This window comes from Antedon bifida, chromosome 6 (genome assembly GCF_963402885.1).
Source record: "Antedon bifida chromosome 6, ecAntBifi1.1, whole genome shotgun sequence".
NCBI classification, from domain to species: domain Eukaryota; kingdom Metazoa; phylum Echinodermata; class Crinoidea; order Comatulida; family Antedonidae; genus Antedon; species Antedon bifida.
In genome coordinates, this window is record NC_136231.1 from 10,148,395 (window position 1) to 10,166,156 (window position 17,762).

The window sequence follows — 17,762 nt, forward strand, 5'->3', positions numbered from 1 at the left end:
TAATTTTGCAACCACAGCTCCAACAATGAAAATAGTAGTATAGTCCTAATAACAGTATTTAATTTAATCAGTCTTTAAACAATGTTGATGCCTTGCTGACTTGAAAATCTGTGTAGATAAAAAAGGTAATTTACAATAAATATTGGAAATTAATAATTACTGTATTATTGTTTTTTTTATATTTTCCTGTGAAATTACCTTTTATAATCAATATTTCTTTTGAACATGTTTTTCTTATTTCTCTGTTTTTTTGTTTGCTTTGCTATATTTATTTGTTTGTTTTATGTATTTATATGAGGGCTCCTTGAATTATGGTCATCATGCATACTGTATGCTGTTTAGGTTCACCATTTAACAAAAATAAATAAAACATTTGAAATAATTATATATAAGGTAGTGCACTATTTAAATGTGATATCTCATTGTAAATCTTATGGAACACAGATCTTCAATTAAATAATGCATGTTTTTGTTATGCCTACTACCAGGAGAGACTACCCTGGTCAGTAGCTAGTAGAAGGCAGGCTATTGCTCTAGTCTAGTAGTAGGAACTAGATGGACAAGGTTGCAGCTAGCTAGGTTAGGCCTAGTTTTTTTTAATTTAATCATCATATTATTATTATTATGAATCAACCTACTGTAACAGATCAATTAATAACAAATGATACATCCATTTTTTTAAACAAAATATAAAAAAGGACAAAATTAGTAGTACTACTAGGCCTAGTACTAGCCCTTTGGATAGTAGCACTACTACTAGTAGTAGCAGTAGTAGAAGGAGTCTGCCTATAATCCTCCTATATATAATATAGGCCTAGTAGTTAGCTAGGGCCTAGGCTAGTCTAGATCTAAAGAAAAGAGTAGACAGTAGTTACTACTGGAACTAGCCTAGGCCTAGGTAATAGGCCATATTTTTAGTGAAATTAGTGTAGGCCTAGGACTATAGGTAGAATAGTGGGTAGGAAACTAGGCCTAGATAGTAGTTGCGCCTAGGCTAGTCTAGGTAGGCCTAGAGAGAGGTAGGCTAGGCCAACAAGGTAGGCCTACTAGCTAGGCTAGCTAGCTAGGCATATGCTAGGCCTGAAGTTCGCCTTAAAATTCAATTTCTTTACATGAAATTCAAATAAAATTACACAAGAGTCTTCTTTAAACATTCAAGACTTACTTTGTTTTCCAATGATTTCATTTATGCTTCTGGTTTAATGGCAAAATTGGTTGTTTTATGTTACTATTTATTCATCAGGCATCTGTCACACGTGTACACGTACTGTGTGCAGAACCTATAATCTGACCTCTAGTTGAACTTGTGCAGGGTAAATTATACCCTGGACGCGTAGTACGCGAATGCAATGCTAGCGTGTTTAGAACAAGTTTAGAAGGAAACATCATGGACCACCTAGCTGCTGTAATTTTCCATGGCTTAATCCAGGACTAGTTAGTCCAGGTTTCATGAATACGATATCAAGGATAGTCCAGGATTATCCTTAGTCCTGGACTAGATAGTCCAGGACTAAGGATAGTCCAGGACTAAAGATAGTCCCCTTTCATGAATACCAGCCCAAGAGTTTTAAAAGTCGCTATCCATGAAAGCCACAGGGGTGCTGAGGACATAATGTATGTCAAGTAGAGAATTGAAAGAAAAAAGTAATTTATTGGTTATCCGAAACTGTTGTTACAGATGGCCCTTGTGATTGTCAGGATCTTTCTTTTTTCTTCTTTTTTATTTTTCTTTCTTTCTCTACGATTTTTGTTGCAGGTGGATCTCAAATTCTTGTGAACATGAAATTGTACAACTTTGTCATAAAATAATGACACACGTGCAAGGAAAAATTTTAAAATCGTGTGCTCTAAAAATGAATCAACATAGGCCTACATCACTAATTTTTGTTTTGCTAATCCAGTCACCTATATTGATTGAATTAAGGAACAATAATTACAATTAACTGGTATTTAAAGATGTTGAGTCGAGTTGGTGAACATCAGTCCAATATACGCAGATTTTTCTTCCAAAAAACGTCAACTTGAGACCACGATTACATTTCGATCAATACGAAAACAGTGGCCCTTGTAATGGCTCAGATTCAATAAACGACACTGCCGCTATCAAGAGTTTACGACTTTGAATTAAAGTCACGTGATATGCAGATCAAATTGTGTCAAAATTGTCTCCATTATTGCATGTAAAGTATAGAAGCAACAAAATCCTTTCACCTTTTTCTTATATATGGGCATTATAACAATAATAATACATTAATCGCAATTCTAATATACTTTAACCACGTTACACTCCTGACATTTTGGGGTAGTTGATAGGCAATTATGAACCATTCATTTACTAAATTGATAACTGCATTCAATATCATATTTTTGAATGCCACAACAACTACTGTCAACATTCAAGAAAGAAAAATGGCTTAACTTCCTACCTTATTTAATATTTTTAATATTTTTTCCAAATATTGCAATTTGTCCTTGTTTTTTAAAAAGTGGTTTATTAATGTCATATCAAATATTTTAAGTAACGTATACAAGATAAATGTCATCATGATTGCTTTTTTAAAATGTATACAATTTACTTTTTCAGAAAACGCATCTGCCAGTTAAATTTGAGTTTCAATTTAGTTATACTAGGCAAAAACTGAAAGGAGCCATTTTTTTCAAAACTGCCCATATAAATGTAATTGCATATTATTTGACGGTGAAATCAAAGATACAATCGATGTGCTGCAACAGCGTACAGAAGTACTTGCGGCAAAGAATATTGCGCGCGCGTGCGCTGGTACATTTATAAAGTTCGATTGATTGATTTTGGAAAGAAACATCCCATAAATAGGAAATTTATCCAACTATTATCCGCTATCAACTTGAGGGCGCTATACTAATCAAAAATACGCGAGTCTTTCCAAAATACGTCAACTTGAGGGCGCTATTCAATTTCCTAAATCAGAGCCATATATATATAAAGAGTTACGACATTGGATTATAGTCACGTGATATGCAGATCAATTTGTGTCAAACTTGTCTCCGTTAATGCATGTAAAGTATAGGAGCAAGAAAATACTTTAAACTTTTTCTTATATTTAAAAAATGTAATTGCACATTTTACGGTGAAATATCGATGTGCACTGCGTACAGAAGTACTTGCGGCAAAGAATATTGCGCGCGCGTGCGCTAGTACATTATAAAGTTCGATTGATTGATTTTGGAACGAAACATCCCATAACTACGTCCTATTAATAACAATTATGTAATATTTTCAATTCATAATGCATGCTTTGATGACTAAATAAAATAATAAAGTGTCGTGGATATATTTGTTAATATATGGAATAGGGTATGGACAATATTAAAATAATAAAGGCAAATTATTACAAATGAAAGGATGAACGAGTCTCTGAAAGTTTGTGTCAAAAACACACAGAGAGCCATATACTGTATAAAAAGAGGGGTGAATTTGTGTGTTTTTTGTATTGGTTCAAGCTTGATGTATCCTGACTTGCATGTAGGCCCTAGCATTTATTCTTTTGTTATTATAGACACAATATATATATGTTACCAAATTAATACCATTAATAAAATTAATTACTAAAATAAAAACGGAATATAAGCGTTATTTCATAGACAAAAAAAATCTAAAAATAATGCATGAACTACAGGAAAACGCTATACAAAATAGACGCGCGCGCCCTCAGCGTGCGAATTCTTTGACACAAAAATGGCTTCTAATTTTCAATGTCGTAACTCTTTATATATATGGCTCTGTCCTAAATACGCAATTTCTCACTGGAAAGAAAGACTCGCGTATTATGGATTGGTTTAGTGCCCTCAAGTTTACGTATTTTGAAAAATAATTCTGCGTATTTTGGAAGGATGTTCTAATGGGAATGTCATACTTTATACTGTATGGTTCTGAGAAACCATACCGAGAGCCTTCATTTCCAATGAATCTTGTGAGCATACAAAATTGTAAACAAAACTGAAATAAGGAAGCACAAGACAAATATTGTGCAGGATAATTTGTTTTTTATTAATTGGAAATATCAACAAGGGTACTAATAATTAATAACAAAACAATTTGTATCTATTATATTTTTTCTGAGAAGATACAACTGAAACATTTTTACAACAGTCACAAATACATAATTTACAGTGTTTTAACATATAGGTAGAACTGTCAACTGCAACACAAACCACTACACAGTAGTAGAATACTTTAACAATGGTACAACTTTAATATTATTTCATCTATAGTATACCAAGTTTAATTTTGTCACCAAATGTTAAACTTCTACTCTTTCTTGGCAGTAGTAGAAATAAAAGCTAAATTTTTGAATGTCTTTACATTTGATTTCAGTCTCATTTTATAACTCGACATCATGCTGTATTCAAGTACAATATAACTTTCCTTTTTTCATTTTGTCCCTAGTAAACATTTTCACACAAAAACAAATAAATCCAATACAAAGATATATTTCTCTGCTTATATACAGTAAACAATATTTTTATGCTCTACTTGTACTTACTATTAACTGCCATAAATCAACTTAATATTTTACATTTAATTTACAACATATCAAATAAATAATTTTTTTTTAGTACTTTACAGAAACTAGTAAATTAGTCTTGATACGTTACATGAAAAATATGTTACATTCTGGAATAACTGGATAGCAAGAGCTTCAATAGCAATAGGTTTTTTACCCAAAGTTAAAATTATAGATATGGGGATAAACTTCACATGACGTTGAGGAAATAAATAATTTTACAAAAGCTTACAATGAATGAGTTATTAAATATTTACAATTTGTATCAATTTCTGTACATTCAAGCTTTATTTCAACACTCATCCAAAAACTAAATTCTCAATATTTCTCACAGACTTGCATATCAATTAATTCGGAAATCATACATCTGAAACACTAAATATACAACACCATCACACACTCTATCACACAAGGTATATGCGCCACTCATATTTACAATCCTTACCAGCACCTTGTACCAAAATTGCTTTTTTTTAAACAAGTTTTCACCATTTTTATGATTTTTTTTGTCTTTTGTTTTTAAATGTATATTAATCATTATTATAATAATATTAATTACTCCTGTGCTGTGTTTGCCCTCTTTTAATCATCAGTTAAATGAATAGTTTTTACAATATTTTGTTTTATTTGTTTTTAACAAGAAACTAAATATTGATGGAACAGAAAACAATCTAATAATTTGCACTTACAAAAATACATATACAAAATGGAGCTGCATCTCAAGGGTTATCAATGTTCAGGAGCTTTTCACAGAAATGCCTAATGTTTAACATTCACTCTGTAACAATAAGCTATACCCTGTATAATAATAGACAACCAAGGCTAAACATTACATTTAATGGCACTTCATCAATATAATTGGTGGCTGACACTTGCTTACATTTTTTCTGGTTTATCATTATTACTAGACTCCCATCATTAATACTCAACATATTATATTTCTATATCTACATAAAGGTCTTGTTATGCCATTGTTTTTATCTGGAAGAAAAAGAAAATGTGCATGTTTAAATACAAAAACAATTATTTAGGCATATGTTATCATCTAACTATAGAGTTCACATCATCAACTGTGCTACCACATGATTCACAGGGCTGTTTGCTATCTGGCAGTGGACAGGCGTTTCGTGCTGTGGCGACATCCATGTCAGGCATATTAATAAGGGCTAAACAAATTTAAAAGGTTAAAAAAAGCCTAAGCCTATGTATTTAGCTCGTCAAAAAAAAAACACATCCGCCTACTGACTGGAATATTTTTGGCAAACATATATTAGGTATATTAAGTATGTGGGTATTCAATATTTAAGCACACATGCCTCAGCCACAGTGTAGTCAAAACAATTCTTCTTTCTAGTTGCATCTCTAAATTGAATGGTTCCTTTCATGATAATTTATACTTTTGTAAAAGTATTAATTGCATTTACATGCAATTAGAATCAAACAGGCGAAATATTTTTTAAATATAACAATATAATACTTACAGGTAAATATTGGCCAGGATTGTGTTCATATTTTTCTGGATGGTGTAAAAATAGTTGTTGATCATCTTCAGTTGTTTTTCTGTATACTGGATTATCAAAGTTCATTGACTTTCTTCTATTCTTAGAGCTTAAATACCTAAAGGAAAAATTAAATGTAAACAAAATTGGCTTTAAAACCAAATGATACAGGAAACTGTAAACATAAAAAACAAGTAAAAGGTAGACCGTAATTAGTTTGGACATGAGGGCTTGCCTGATCTTATGTCTGGCTGCGACAAAAACCCAACAGTAGGGTACAATGTGCATATTTTCCGCGGCGCGCAGTGTCTGCAGTGTGGAACTGATCATGTCGCAGCCACAGATAAATCATTTGATCTCCAGAGCTCAGTATCCTGTTAGATATTGCCTTTGTTTGAAAAAGTGTACATACCTCCACCCTACGAAAGCTATAATGATGACAACTATAATGATGAAAACCAGACCGCCAACCACTCCACTTATAATGACGGATGGACCTGTATGTCGTCCCTTGTCTTCCAATCTATCATTATTGGACACCTCATTTTCATGGTTGTTGTTTTTATTGGTTACTTTGTTGTCAATCTCGTTGCTCAGTGTGGTAATAGATGGCACACTTGTGGTAACAGGTGGTGGTGTTAATGGATTCTTTTCAGAGCCATGACATGTTCGAAGATCAGATGTGAGTGAAGAGTTAGAAGGACAAAGACATGAATATTTAGCCGAACCCTCGCTGATTTTAGGAGCAGCTACACAGAGGTCAGAACATCCACCGTTATGTCCTTCACATAAGTTAACAATACCTGTTAAAAAAACAAACCCTCTTTAGCGATCATTATACTATAGTACACAAAATAATTATCTCAAATTATTATTATTTGCAATAATTATTATAAATGGCCATAAATAAACCACAATATTTGCATAATTGATAAGACATTATAAAAATATAAAACATCAAAATAAGAAACCTTACTATATATAATAATAAAATGATTAAATTGCAATATGAATTTTGATTACTTTAAGATTCAAACCTTATGCAACGAATCATACCATGTTTTAGTAATGCAATTATTTTGTTTAGAGCAATATATCTTACCATCTATTTGTTTTTGTGGATGATATATCTGGATATCCATTGGTGAGTAGAGTCTTTCAACAAGAGTGGTTCGGTTTCCACCATTGAATTTATTAGCTCTAATAATGCTCTCCTTCTGCCAATCAGTCCAGTAGACATAGTCTTCAAATACAGTAATTGCAAATGGATGCGGTAAAATAGTATCGGATTGAAGGATGATGCGTCTTGCTTGGCCATTGTAGTCCATACTGTTTAGTGTATGTCTTTTAGCATCAACCCAGAAGAGAAGATCTTGTACAAGATCAGAAGCAAGACCATTCGGCCAGTCAATGTCTGTGTCAATAAGAGTTACCCTGTGTTGTCCATTCATTCCTGCTCGTTCAATCTTTGCTGCTTGTCCCCAATCAGACCAGAACATGTACCTGCAAATGTATCAAATATACTATATTTCATATCCATTTTAAAAATTAAATTACCAAATGTAAGAAATATATGTAATCGTTTATTGTTGGCAAAAACATTTTCATTGTAAACACATTTACTTACCCTACTCTTGGGTCAATAGTGATAGCTCTAGGCTCATCTAGATGTTCAGAAATCAGAATGGCACGTTTGCTGGGATCTTCAAGACTTGCTACTTCAATGGTGTTGGTACCAGCATCTGTCCAATACATATTTCGGTATACCCAGTCAATACAGATGCCATCTGGTGTGTTGGCTACAGTGATAACAGGTTCAGGTTCACCGCTGCCATTGATGTTGGTACGGAAGATCTGTTCAAGGTTCACGTCGGTCCAGTAAACTTGTTCATTCTTTATGTCATAATCAAGAGCAACAGCACTTCTCTGATGGTCCACAATCATTCTGTATTCCTTCTTTCTCGGGTCATATTCACGTAAATCAACACGGTTTGCAAAGATGACCAGTGGGTCAGGACCGATTGCTCGGCAGTATGAATCGTGTTCAAGAAAATAACCCGGCTTGCAGAAACATTTATAGCCACCATTAAGGTTAGTGCATTCTTGGCTGCAAACCTTTGGATTAAATTGCTTACATTCATCAATATCTATACACTGGTTCACCTCATTCAACTTAAAACCAGAAGGGCAGGAACAGTAAAAGCCAATGTTTAAGTCATGGCAAATGGCACTGTTGCTACAATTGTGTGTATTTGTGCTACATTCATCAACATCTGTAAATAAAATAATAGTATACTGTTAAATAGAAAATTCTCTTTCAATTTAGAAATATATAAATAATTAATGTTTACGAGTGCAATGGCACAAATATTTTCAAGGTGAAAATAGAACATTTTATTTTTCAAATGAAAATTGCTGTTCCATTGGATGAATATTGATACATATCACTACCTTCAAATGATAACAAGAATAAACATGCATAATATCATAGAATGCACTCCATATCATGTAACCCACGCTATAGTCGCAAAACTGGCAGTTGCCATTTTTTGTTCTCAACCTAAGGAGATATAGTTATATTGAATGGCTAAACAGAAAAACTTACTACACTTAGAGGGATCTTCATCTGATCCATCGCCACAGTCTGGCTGACCATTGCAAGTCTTGGCCGCATTTATACATTTGCCATTGTTGCAACGGAAATCATCATTTGTATTGCATTCTTTAGGAGCTGTAAAAAAGAATTTTAAATTAATTGTTGAAGTATGCTATCCAAAATATGACAGAAAATAAGTAAAATGTAACTGTGTCGGAGACGTTTCCCATCATCCTACCATACATCTTCGTTATTGATATTTGAACTAATTTGCACCTTCCAATTGGCAGTAGAAAAGTAGAAAGTAGAAATGTAGTGATTTACTTACCAGCAGGACATGAAGCATGTTCATCGGAATTATCTGTGCAATCAGCGTGTCCATCACATTCACGGATTCCATCAATACATTCTCCATTAGTACAGGTAAACTGTGTTTCATAACACGTGACCACAGCTGTTTATAAAAGAAACACATTTTTAATAAGACTTAACATTTCCATAACAAAAAATGACTTGTTTAGGACAGCAAAATCTAAATGTGGGAGAAGAACCTACAGGGCTGAATTTTGCACAACTTTCTTTTCCCCTGAAGTGTCATAAAGCTACCATCAAACAGCGCTCTTTTGTCTGTTCACATTGGCCACTCAATTAACCTCATTAATGCCAATGCTATTTTTACTATGTTTTTATTATACCAAAATATTGTTTAATACAATAAAATGCACACTTACGACATCCACTTTCATCAGAACCATCGGTGCAGTCACGTCCTCCATCGCATTTCCAACTTGTGTGAATGCATTCCCCATTATTACATTCAAACTCGCGATTTGAACAATGGCTGTGGTGTGGCGTTGGGGTACATTGGTCGCTGGATTCATCGGACAGGTCAGGACAATCATAGTCTGCATCACACTTCCATCGTTCAGGAATGCAATGGGAGTTATTGCACATGAATTCATTTGGTGCACATGTGATTGGAGGGCAAGACAGTTCATCGCTGTTATCACCACAATCATCGTCTAGGTCACACACCCAACGATTTGTGATACATTTTCCATTTGAACAGGTGAATTCATCAGCAGTACATGTTACAGCATCTAAATATAAATTTATACTTTAGATTTTAAGAAAGGGACTTTTAGTAAAACTACAATTTCTGCAAGTTATATATTAAGAGGGCGATAAACACTTGATAGGGTATGTTTCTACTGCATAGCGCTGAATAAACCGCATTTTTGCTTAAATTCTGCTCCCAATTAAACTGTGTGGTTGGTTGTTAATAATAATGTTAACATTACCCAAAATGCAATGCAATCTGAGGGTAAAATGTTCAAGATACTACAGTTTTCAATAGTAACCGTTATTTTGCGTTGCAGCTAAAAGTTGCACAGTGATAACCGGTTAAATGGTGTTTTAACATTGAATCAATTGGGATGTTTTAACCGTTATTTTCAGGCTGCCATTTAACCGGTTATTGAAACTGCTGTCAAGAAATTGGGGTTAATTTATTCACACAGTTTAATATTAATCAGCTATATTTTCTCAGCAGAAACAGGACCATAGAAATGTTGCTTACCACAGTTAGCTTCATCGGCACCATTGTCACAATCTGGGTCACGATCACATTGCCATGTTGCAGGAATACAAATGCTACCTTCCCCACAACTAAATTGGTCTGGTCTACAAGTTCTTGCTTCTACAAAAATTAAAATACACAAATGTAGAGATTATTATGGTATTGGTTACAATACAATTGCAGCAATGCATTGAATAATTATCAATAGAAAAAATAGTTGTTATAGCCCCTTAAACATGTAGATGACAAAATAACAATGTATTAGTTCTTAATACCAATAGCTTAGTCTTCATTTTTATGTTGAACTGTAAAAGATTAAGAGTCATAACTCCAGTCTCTTGTGTAACAAAGTTAATAAATACCACATTGATCATACTTGGCAAAAACAAGTTTTTTACCAACTGTACACTCCTTAAGTTGATGCCAATTCTAATAATGAATATTATGGTTTAAAGGAATGTCATTATATTTGTATTATTAAATAAATACATTACACAACAATGTGATGTTAAACTACAAAATCCTTAAACCCCTCAAGACATGCTGAAATAAATTCCATGTGACCCCTATACAGGATCATAACCTTTACAAGTGGTTAACTCCTTATTTTAAAGTCTTCGTGACCTAAACCATGGAGTGAAGAATTCTTTACTTCATGACCTTACTAAACAACCATTATCAAGTTCATAAAATTAAATCAATTTAAAACATTCATATACTATACTAAAGAATGGCAGAAGTAATTAAAAAGTAACCTAAGGAAATCTGAGAAAAATCTATTATTTTGTAATAATATCTCCGTCTCCCTCTCTTAATTAAACTTTCAAATATGTTTCTCCCACATATTTTCCCTATCTCGCTTCAATAGTCTAGCTTCATCACTGTTTACCAATATTAATTATTAATGCGCTAATACTAATAGAATTGATTGTTGAACTACAAAGACAAATAAAATTATCACACAAGAGTTATGGCATCATATTATAAAGATCATACCACCTTGTCATCAGTCCAAAGTTTAAGTTTCTATTTCATTATGTTACAAATTTTTATTGATTTGTCAATACAATACAGCCAAGCCTATTGGCTGCGACATACCATTTTACATAATGACTGATCAAAAAAGGAAACTAAAGTTCAGTTACTTCTAAAGCAGTTTACTACAAACAAGACAAATCATGCATTCTCTATCTTAACAATTTCAAATAGCTAAGTGTCCTAATGAAAGCGTACAGAGGGGATCAAAATTAAAATAAGTGGTACAGAACTTTGATAAAAATCATATGCATTCAAAATTAACTTTGCTTTGTTTGAAAGTACTTGTTTTACTTTTAATCTATGTATAAATAAATGTGTTTCTAATAAAAATTAAGTAGTTACAGAGAAACCACAGATCTAAAATCATGTTGAGCCGAATTCCAAGCCATAAAATTGGGTTGGAATGTCTGCTGATAGGCTCGAAATATGAACAAATTCATCATTGATCGTTTGATCGAAATGTTGATTTGTTTGGCTATTCTAAAAGAGTATGGGATCGTCTACCGGTATGATGATCCTCATTTTTCAGTCAAGTTTGAGGACCAGAATAAATACCAAATTACTTACGACATATTTTGGAATTTTCATCAGACTGGTCATTACAGTCAGGGTCTCCATCACATTGCCATCTGCTTGGAATACATTCCTGATTGCTACAAGTAAACTCTGTCGCACTGCATGTATTTTTAACTGTTAGTAAAACAAAAAGATACACAATTGATACAAAATTGTTTTTCGGATTTGTCTTTTGAAAATTGTACAGTAGGTGTGCTACAGTACAAATTGCACTCCTCAATACATTCAGGGGTTTGCTGTTTGTATTTTGGTGTGTAGTAGAAGTTTACCAAATTTTAAGTGTGTTGTAAAGCACATTTTGGACAGGGCAGTAGGTGAGTGATCTCACTCACTCACCTCAAAAGGCAAGGCCTAATTTGTTTACCATGGACCAAGTCAATAAAGTACTATCGTAATCTTGTTCCTGTTTTGTTAGCAAGATATCATATCCCTTCTATTTATTGTAAATATACACAGTTTGATAAAGCACTTAACAAATCCATAAAAGATTGCTAGTCAAACAAAACAACTATATAATAATTTCCCTTAAATATGTAAGGTATTCAAATATAAAACCAGAAAAGGTTAAGCTTTGCCAATTTACCAAGAATACAATTTTCCTTTCAGCGTGTCTTTTCTCCCACTGTTGAAAGAAAATTCTATAGTCTAGAAGAAAGCCTTTATTGTGTCACGTCCAAAACAAACACTGAAAACACCCGCATGTATTCATCATATTTATGCATAGAAATTGTACTAACTCACTGCAGCTTGACTACACAAGTAATGCTGATTTAGTGAGGTAACTAACTTCAACAAAATTCTTTTAGCAATAGACTATTTTAAAACTTTTTAAAATCTATAAAAACAACATTTAAAATAACAGCGATCATTTAAATATAAATGTAACTAAGTATACCATATAAGCTTAATACTTAATAGTCGCAAATCATCTACTCAAAAACAAAAAACGCATCCAGATATCTTACATAAAAATGGAAGTTTTCTTCTGCCTGGAATTACACGGGGAATACGATGAGACAAAATTCCTCGCTCAACTCTAGTATTAGGCACTTCTTTGTCGATATGTTTATTGATGCTAAGACTACTAACACAAACTAAAATTGACACAAATAACAAGTATTCCTTGGTAGACATCTTTGGCAATATTGCTTGTGGTACAAAATCAAGGTTAAAAGAAACAAAAATCAAAACTTGCTTATCCGCTACCAATATCACGACTGAAATGCATCAGTGATCCCTTCTATATAGCAACAGGATTTTGTATTTACATTCTACATTCTTATTGGCATCGCCTACTACACCTATCTCTACCATGGTCATGGTTCACTTCACACACAAAAATACTGCATCACCTCACAGGTTGTGATTGGTTATCGCAATGGTCTGACTATAAGACAACCAATCATCAACCTTGGCTCATAGTAAGACTATGAATGGGTGAAAACTAAACATATCAAAGAAATTTTAGATGACTACTTCCTTTTAAGCTGTATTATTAGTAAATAAAATCTACCCACACTAATATTATTAGCTCAAATAATTAGATAATTAAATCCAACTTTGTATTTAAAAGACATGACTCTTAAACCATACCTACCATCAACATTTTTAGAATTTAATCATTATATTAGTTATCGCGAAACAAGCATCAACTGACAGGTACAGTAACATGACTTTTGATACTACAGTAGGTAAAGGAATTAATTATTATTTATAGACCCATTCCCTACAATTTGTGACGTTTTGTAAAAATAATGCATATATATTACTTTAAAAACATTAAACCAGGTCATTTCTTGCCTTACATGTACGTTTTATTACATGGTAAATTATGATAAAAAGAGAGAAACGGTGAATGTCCTCTCATTGGCTGTCTTTAGGCTTAGCCTAGCTAGGCTTAGTTTTGTAGGCCTAGCTGGTAAACATCGGTAACGTACGAACATCAGAAACGAGCTATAGGCATAGTCTGACGTTGTATAGTTGCTGCATTAATTATCTTTCTGTTTTTGACAGACTCTGTACAAATTGGGGGAAACCCAGTATTTTCGCTGAAAAGTTAGGAGTCTTCTATTTCGTTTGGCTCCATGATCGATCGAAAAGTGGGTGAATTACAGAGGAAAAATAAAAATATCAATCCACGCTCAATGCATGTTAGGATTTATAGTGGGCCGCTAAAATTATTAGAATCGCCTTATTTTTCACATTTTTAACCATTTAATAAAGATGAAAAAAGTTATCTTAATAGGACTATATAATATTTATTTTACATTAATGTAGTTTGTTACCTTAAAATAAGATCTAAAAAATGTAGGGAATGGGACTTTAACTTCTTTTCGTAGCATGAGAGCAATTAGCATTGCATTATGTGTTCGTTCCAGTGGTTTCCTAAAAACCTGTTTGGGTAAGATTTAATTATCCTGTTTGCTGCCCTCATCTTTTGAATAACGCATTATAATCAGACCACTTTTTTTATTGACAACTCTGCATTATAATGCAAATTAGTCTCTATGCTAAATTTAATGAATGGTGGTGAAGTTGAAATGGTATTGATTAGTTGGTAGCATAGCTTCACAATTGAAATTTGTATAACATGTTATGCATCAGTAATTAAAAGTGAAAGTTAGATTCCTTGGGGTTGAATACCAAACTCAAACCCCTTTTAGGCTAGGCTACAGTAGCTAGATAATAGCCGGCACTACACTCAGAAAAGATGGCTAAAATGTGTTTTTTTTTCATTTGGTCATCATACAGTATATTATTAACAGTGGCAGTGCTACAAGCACGCCAAGGCAAAAATGCCTTTGCAAAATTGGCGAAAGGCCCAACATTTTCTTTCGCAAAATCAATATTTTTAGGGCAAAATAAAAAATTGTATTTTTGGTTTAATAATGTGTGGTGCCTTTAGTTTCAAATAAAAAGGGTTTTGCAATTATTGTTTAGCATGTTCATTTCAAAACTAGTTGTAATTTGTGAAAAAAATAGGTATTTTTTATCTTACAGTAGGCACGCTAGCCGCTATACTATATGTCGTCAATGGCTATTCAGAATCAATTTGATGAAAACAATTGTTACATTTACATGTCAACACTGTACGTCAAGGTAAACCCGAATAGCACTATGAATCATGTGATAGCACAGTTGATATTATAACAATGTGCATTATAAACAGCAAGCATTAATTAAACGCATTAAATCATGTGTTTTTAATACGTCGCTGATGATTACTGTACAGTACATCAGTCACGTGATTAAAGAATACGCAATTATCAATTTAGGGATTTAACTAAATAAATATTTTGACTACACATTGGTCGAAGAAGCACTGTTTATAGCTTCGTAATACTAAACACCCCCATAATTGATGGACTCCACCTCAAAGGATTCATCAAGCAAGAATAACACAAGTTATCAATTATGAGGTTACCCGGGAGTGCCATGGAGGTGGATTTCCGGATTTGGGAGGTGGATTTCCGGATTTGGGAGGTGGGAATTTTCTAGAGGGATGGTGGTTGCCGATTTCCACTAATGACATGCTGGTGAGAACCCTGTTTTTGAAATTAATAAGTGAATAAATGATCAAGTTACACAGGTTATATATACAGTCGAAATTCATGTACAGTAAAAAAAAATCAAGAAAGTAAAATATTTATGGAAGTCAAAAATCTTTCCTATATATTACTGTGTAATTATTATTTGTAAGTCAAACTATCGCAACTAGTGAGTGGGCCTAGCATTTTTTTTACAAATCTGTAAGTCAAAGTTTGCATAACTCAAACTTTTTATACCAGTCCCATTAGATTTGACTTAGGCAGAGTCTACTGTAATTTTATTAACTGTTTGATGTATATTAATATTAAAAAGTATAACATTTCACATTTAGCCTAGAGTACAGAATTATTATCATCATCAGATTGAGAATAGTAAAAACATAAGGGTGCTAAAATCTTAATCATAACAAGGAGCATTCAGAATCACTTTCGAAACATTTGGAATACAACTTAAATTGGGAGGAAATTAATACTTTGACCTCTGTACAGTGGAAAAATTGCATGGTATTACTCATGAACAAAATAGTATCTTGCTAATTTTTTTTTTTTATTAAAACTACACCTTTACGCTCTTAAAAGTATACAGTAAAACATACAACAAAACAGATTCTAATTTTTAAAAACCTACCTATCTCTGTAAATTTAACAAGTGTAACATACTACACATTCTTACTTAATTGCATAATTTAACTTTATTTAGATTGATAATCAGTAATTTTATAATTTCATGAAGTAAATTTTGATTTCTGGAAGGAATTTATAAAGTAAAATTCATTCATTCATTCCATTCAGGCAAAAAAATTCTTCAAATAATTCTAGCTGCATATTATGAAGGTGTGTTAGCAATTAACCAATCAGATCACAGCTACAAAAGGGCTGGTCATACATCATTCAGCCTGACCAATCAGGTGAATCTACAGTTTACTACTACTCTAGACTACACTTAATTAGACTTAAGAGTCTAGTGCATGCAGTGCGCCACAACATTTATAAACCAGGAAAAAAGGGAAATATAGTCCTGGTTTCTATAAATGTTTGTATCAAATATAAACTTTTAACCAATGCGCATACAAAATTATCACAATAGGCATTCATTTATAATTTAATGAAAAAATTATGAGGAAATTGCATTTATGCATACCACAATCTTGCTCATCAGATCCATCTCCACAATCATTTTCACCATCACATTTCCAAACTGCAGGTATACATCTGTCTGTCCGACATTGAAACTGGTCAGGGCCACATCCACCTAAATTGAAAAAAAAACACATTTTAATTTGTTCAGCTAGTTTACTTATGCACCTACGCCGGCCTGTGCTGTAGGCCTAAATAAATGAAATGTCATTTTAGGCCTAACTGCAGTAAACACTGACAAAATATGACATTATTATTATGTCCTAGCCTCTATATTATAATAGGCTAGTAATTAAACGCGAGATCCGACACTATTTTCACAGTAAATCATGGTGTAGCACAATATTATGGCTAGGCTTCTTATAGAGGATCAAATGGTTGTGGGTTATTAAAGTTGGATACAAACAAACGATTTGGGTTTTTTAAACTCACCAATTAAATTTGGCTAGATTAGAGGGATGTTAATCATATGAGTTTTATGACATCATATGTATATTTTATCAATCTATTATCTACTGTATGCTAGCTATTTATTTAGGCTAAATATTATTAACATTACTGTTGCATGAATGGATGCTTGTTGCAGGTACTTTTTGCTTGAGATCACGCCATGTTTTCCGATCACACCACCGCCGCCCGGCATTTCATTCAAGCATGTGCCCAACTTTCTTGCCACGTTTAACAACTTCAAACATATATTACTTACCTAAAACATATTCAAACATTAAGCAGTGTAAACTAAATAGTAACAGCACATTCAGTCGTAATGAAGAAACCATTTCCTAAAGAACTGTGTATAAATCCGTGTAAAAATGTCTGGAGTAATTTCAAAAGGTATTCCGGAGTGTACTTCGTGTGTATTCTCTTCGGCGGGCGTTTTTCATCTGCTGCTGCTCTGATAATAAAAAAGGCACACAACTATGGAAATGACGTCACATCAGGAGATTAATTTTTGAATGAGTGCCAAGAAATGGCGACTGACTGATATTATAATTATTAACCTACCTCATGTAGCTATGTTTCTTACAAAATTATACGAACAATACTATATCATATAAACATAATAAAGTACAGAGTACAGTTTAAAACATATTGTAAGGTGATTTTAGACTCCGTTTTAAACATTTTACATTTAAGAGGGAGAAGAAACAGCTGTTGGAATAGCCAAAATATTTACTATCCTACACACACACACGACGCGTTGTTTACACGTCACGTTTCTATACACCCGCGTCTCTCTCTCGC

The 17,762-nt window shown here is 33.0% G+C and overlaps 1 protein-coding gene across 2 annotated transcripts; it reads right to left on the reverse strand.

The window, feature by feature from the left end:
* Window positions 1–5,454: 5,454 nt before the first annotated feature.
* On the reverse strand, window positions 5,455–17,400 carry LOC144845356 (very low-density lipoprotein receptor-like). 2 transcript variants are annotated; one of them, XM_078702626.1, is made up of 12 exons: window positions 17,224–17,400; window positions 16,522–16,632; window positions 11,824–11,946; window positions 10,219–10,338; window positions 9,371–9,739; window positions 8,968–9,093; window positions 8,649–8,774; window positions 7,671–8,316; window positions 7,146–7,546; window positions 6,456–6,846; window positions 6,026–6,161; window positions 5,455–5,525 (listed from the first exon to the last, which is right to left on the reverse strand). In XM_078702626.1, the coding sequence occupies exons 1-12, from the start codon at window positions 17,294–17,296 to the stop codon at window positions 5,508–5,510; spliced, it is 2,640 nt and encodes an 879-aa protein (XP_078558752.1). In that variant the 5' UTR covers window positions 17,297–17,400; the 3' UTR covers window positions 5,455–5,507. The 2 variants fall into 2 exon arrangements, with proteins under 2 accessions (XP_078558752.1, XP_078558753.1); XM_078702627.1 differs by lacking the exons at window positions 16,522–16,632; window positions 17,224–17,400 and adding an exon at window positions 12,798–13,330.
* Window positions 17,401–17,762: the final 362 nt, after the last annotated feature.

Excerpts from the sequence above, each read along its gene's own strand:
- LOC144845356 (XM_078702626.1), bottom strand. The coding sequence starts at position 17,296 with ATGGTTTCTTCATTACGACTGAATGTGCTGTTACTATTTAGTTTACAC. Across the intron at positions 10,339-11,823 it reads TGAAAATTCCAAAATATGTC|AAGCAAGAACTTGTAGACCA; the intron begins GTAAGTAATTTG and ends TAATTTTTGTAG. Across the intron at positions 9,094-9,370 it reads TTCTGATGAAAGTGGATGTC|CTGTGGTCACGTGTTATGAA; the intron begins GTAAGTGTGCAT and ends TTTTATAAACAG.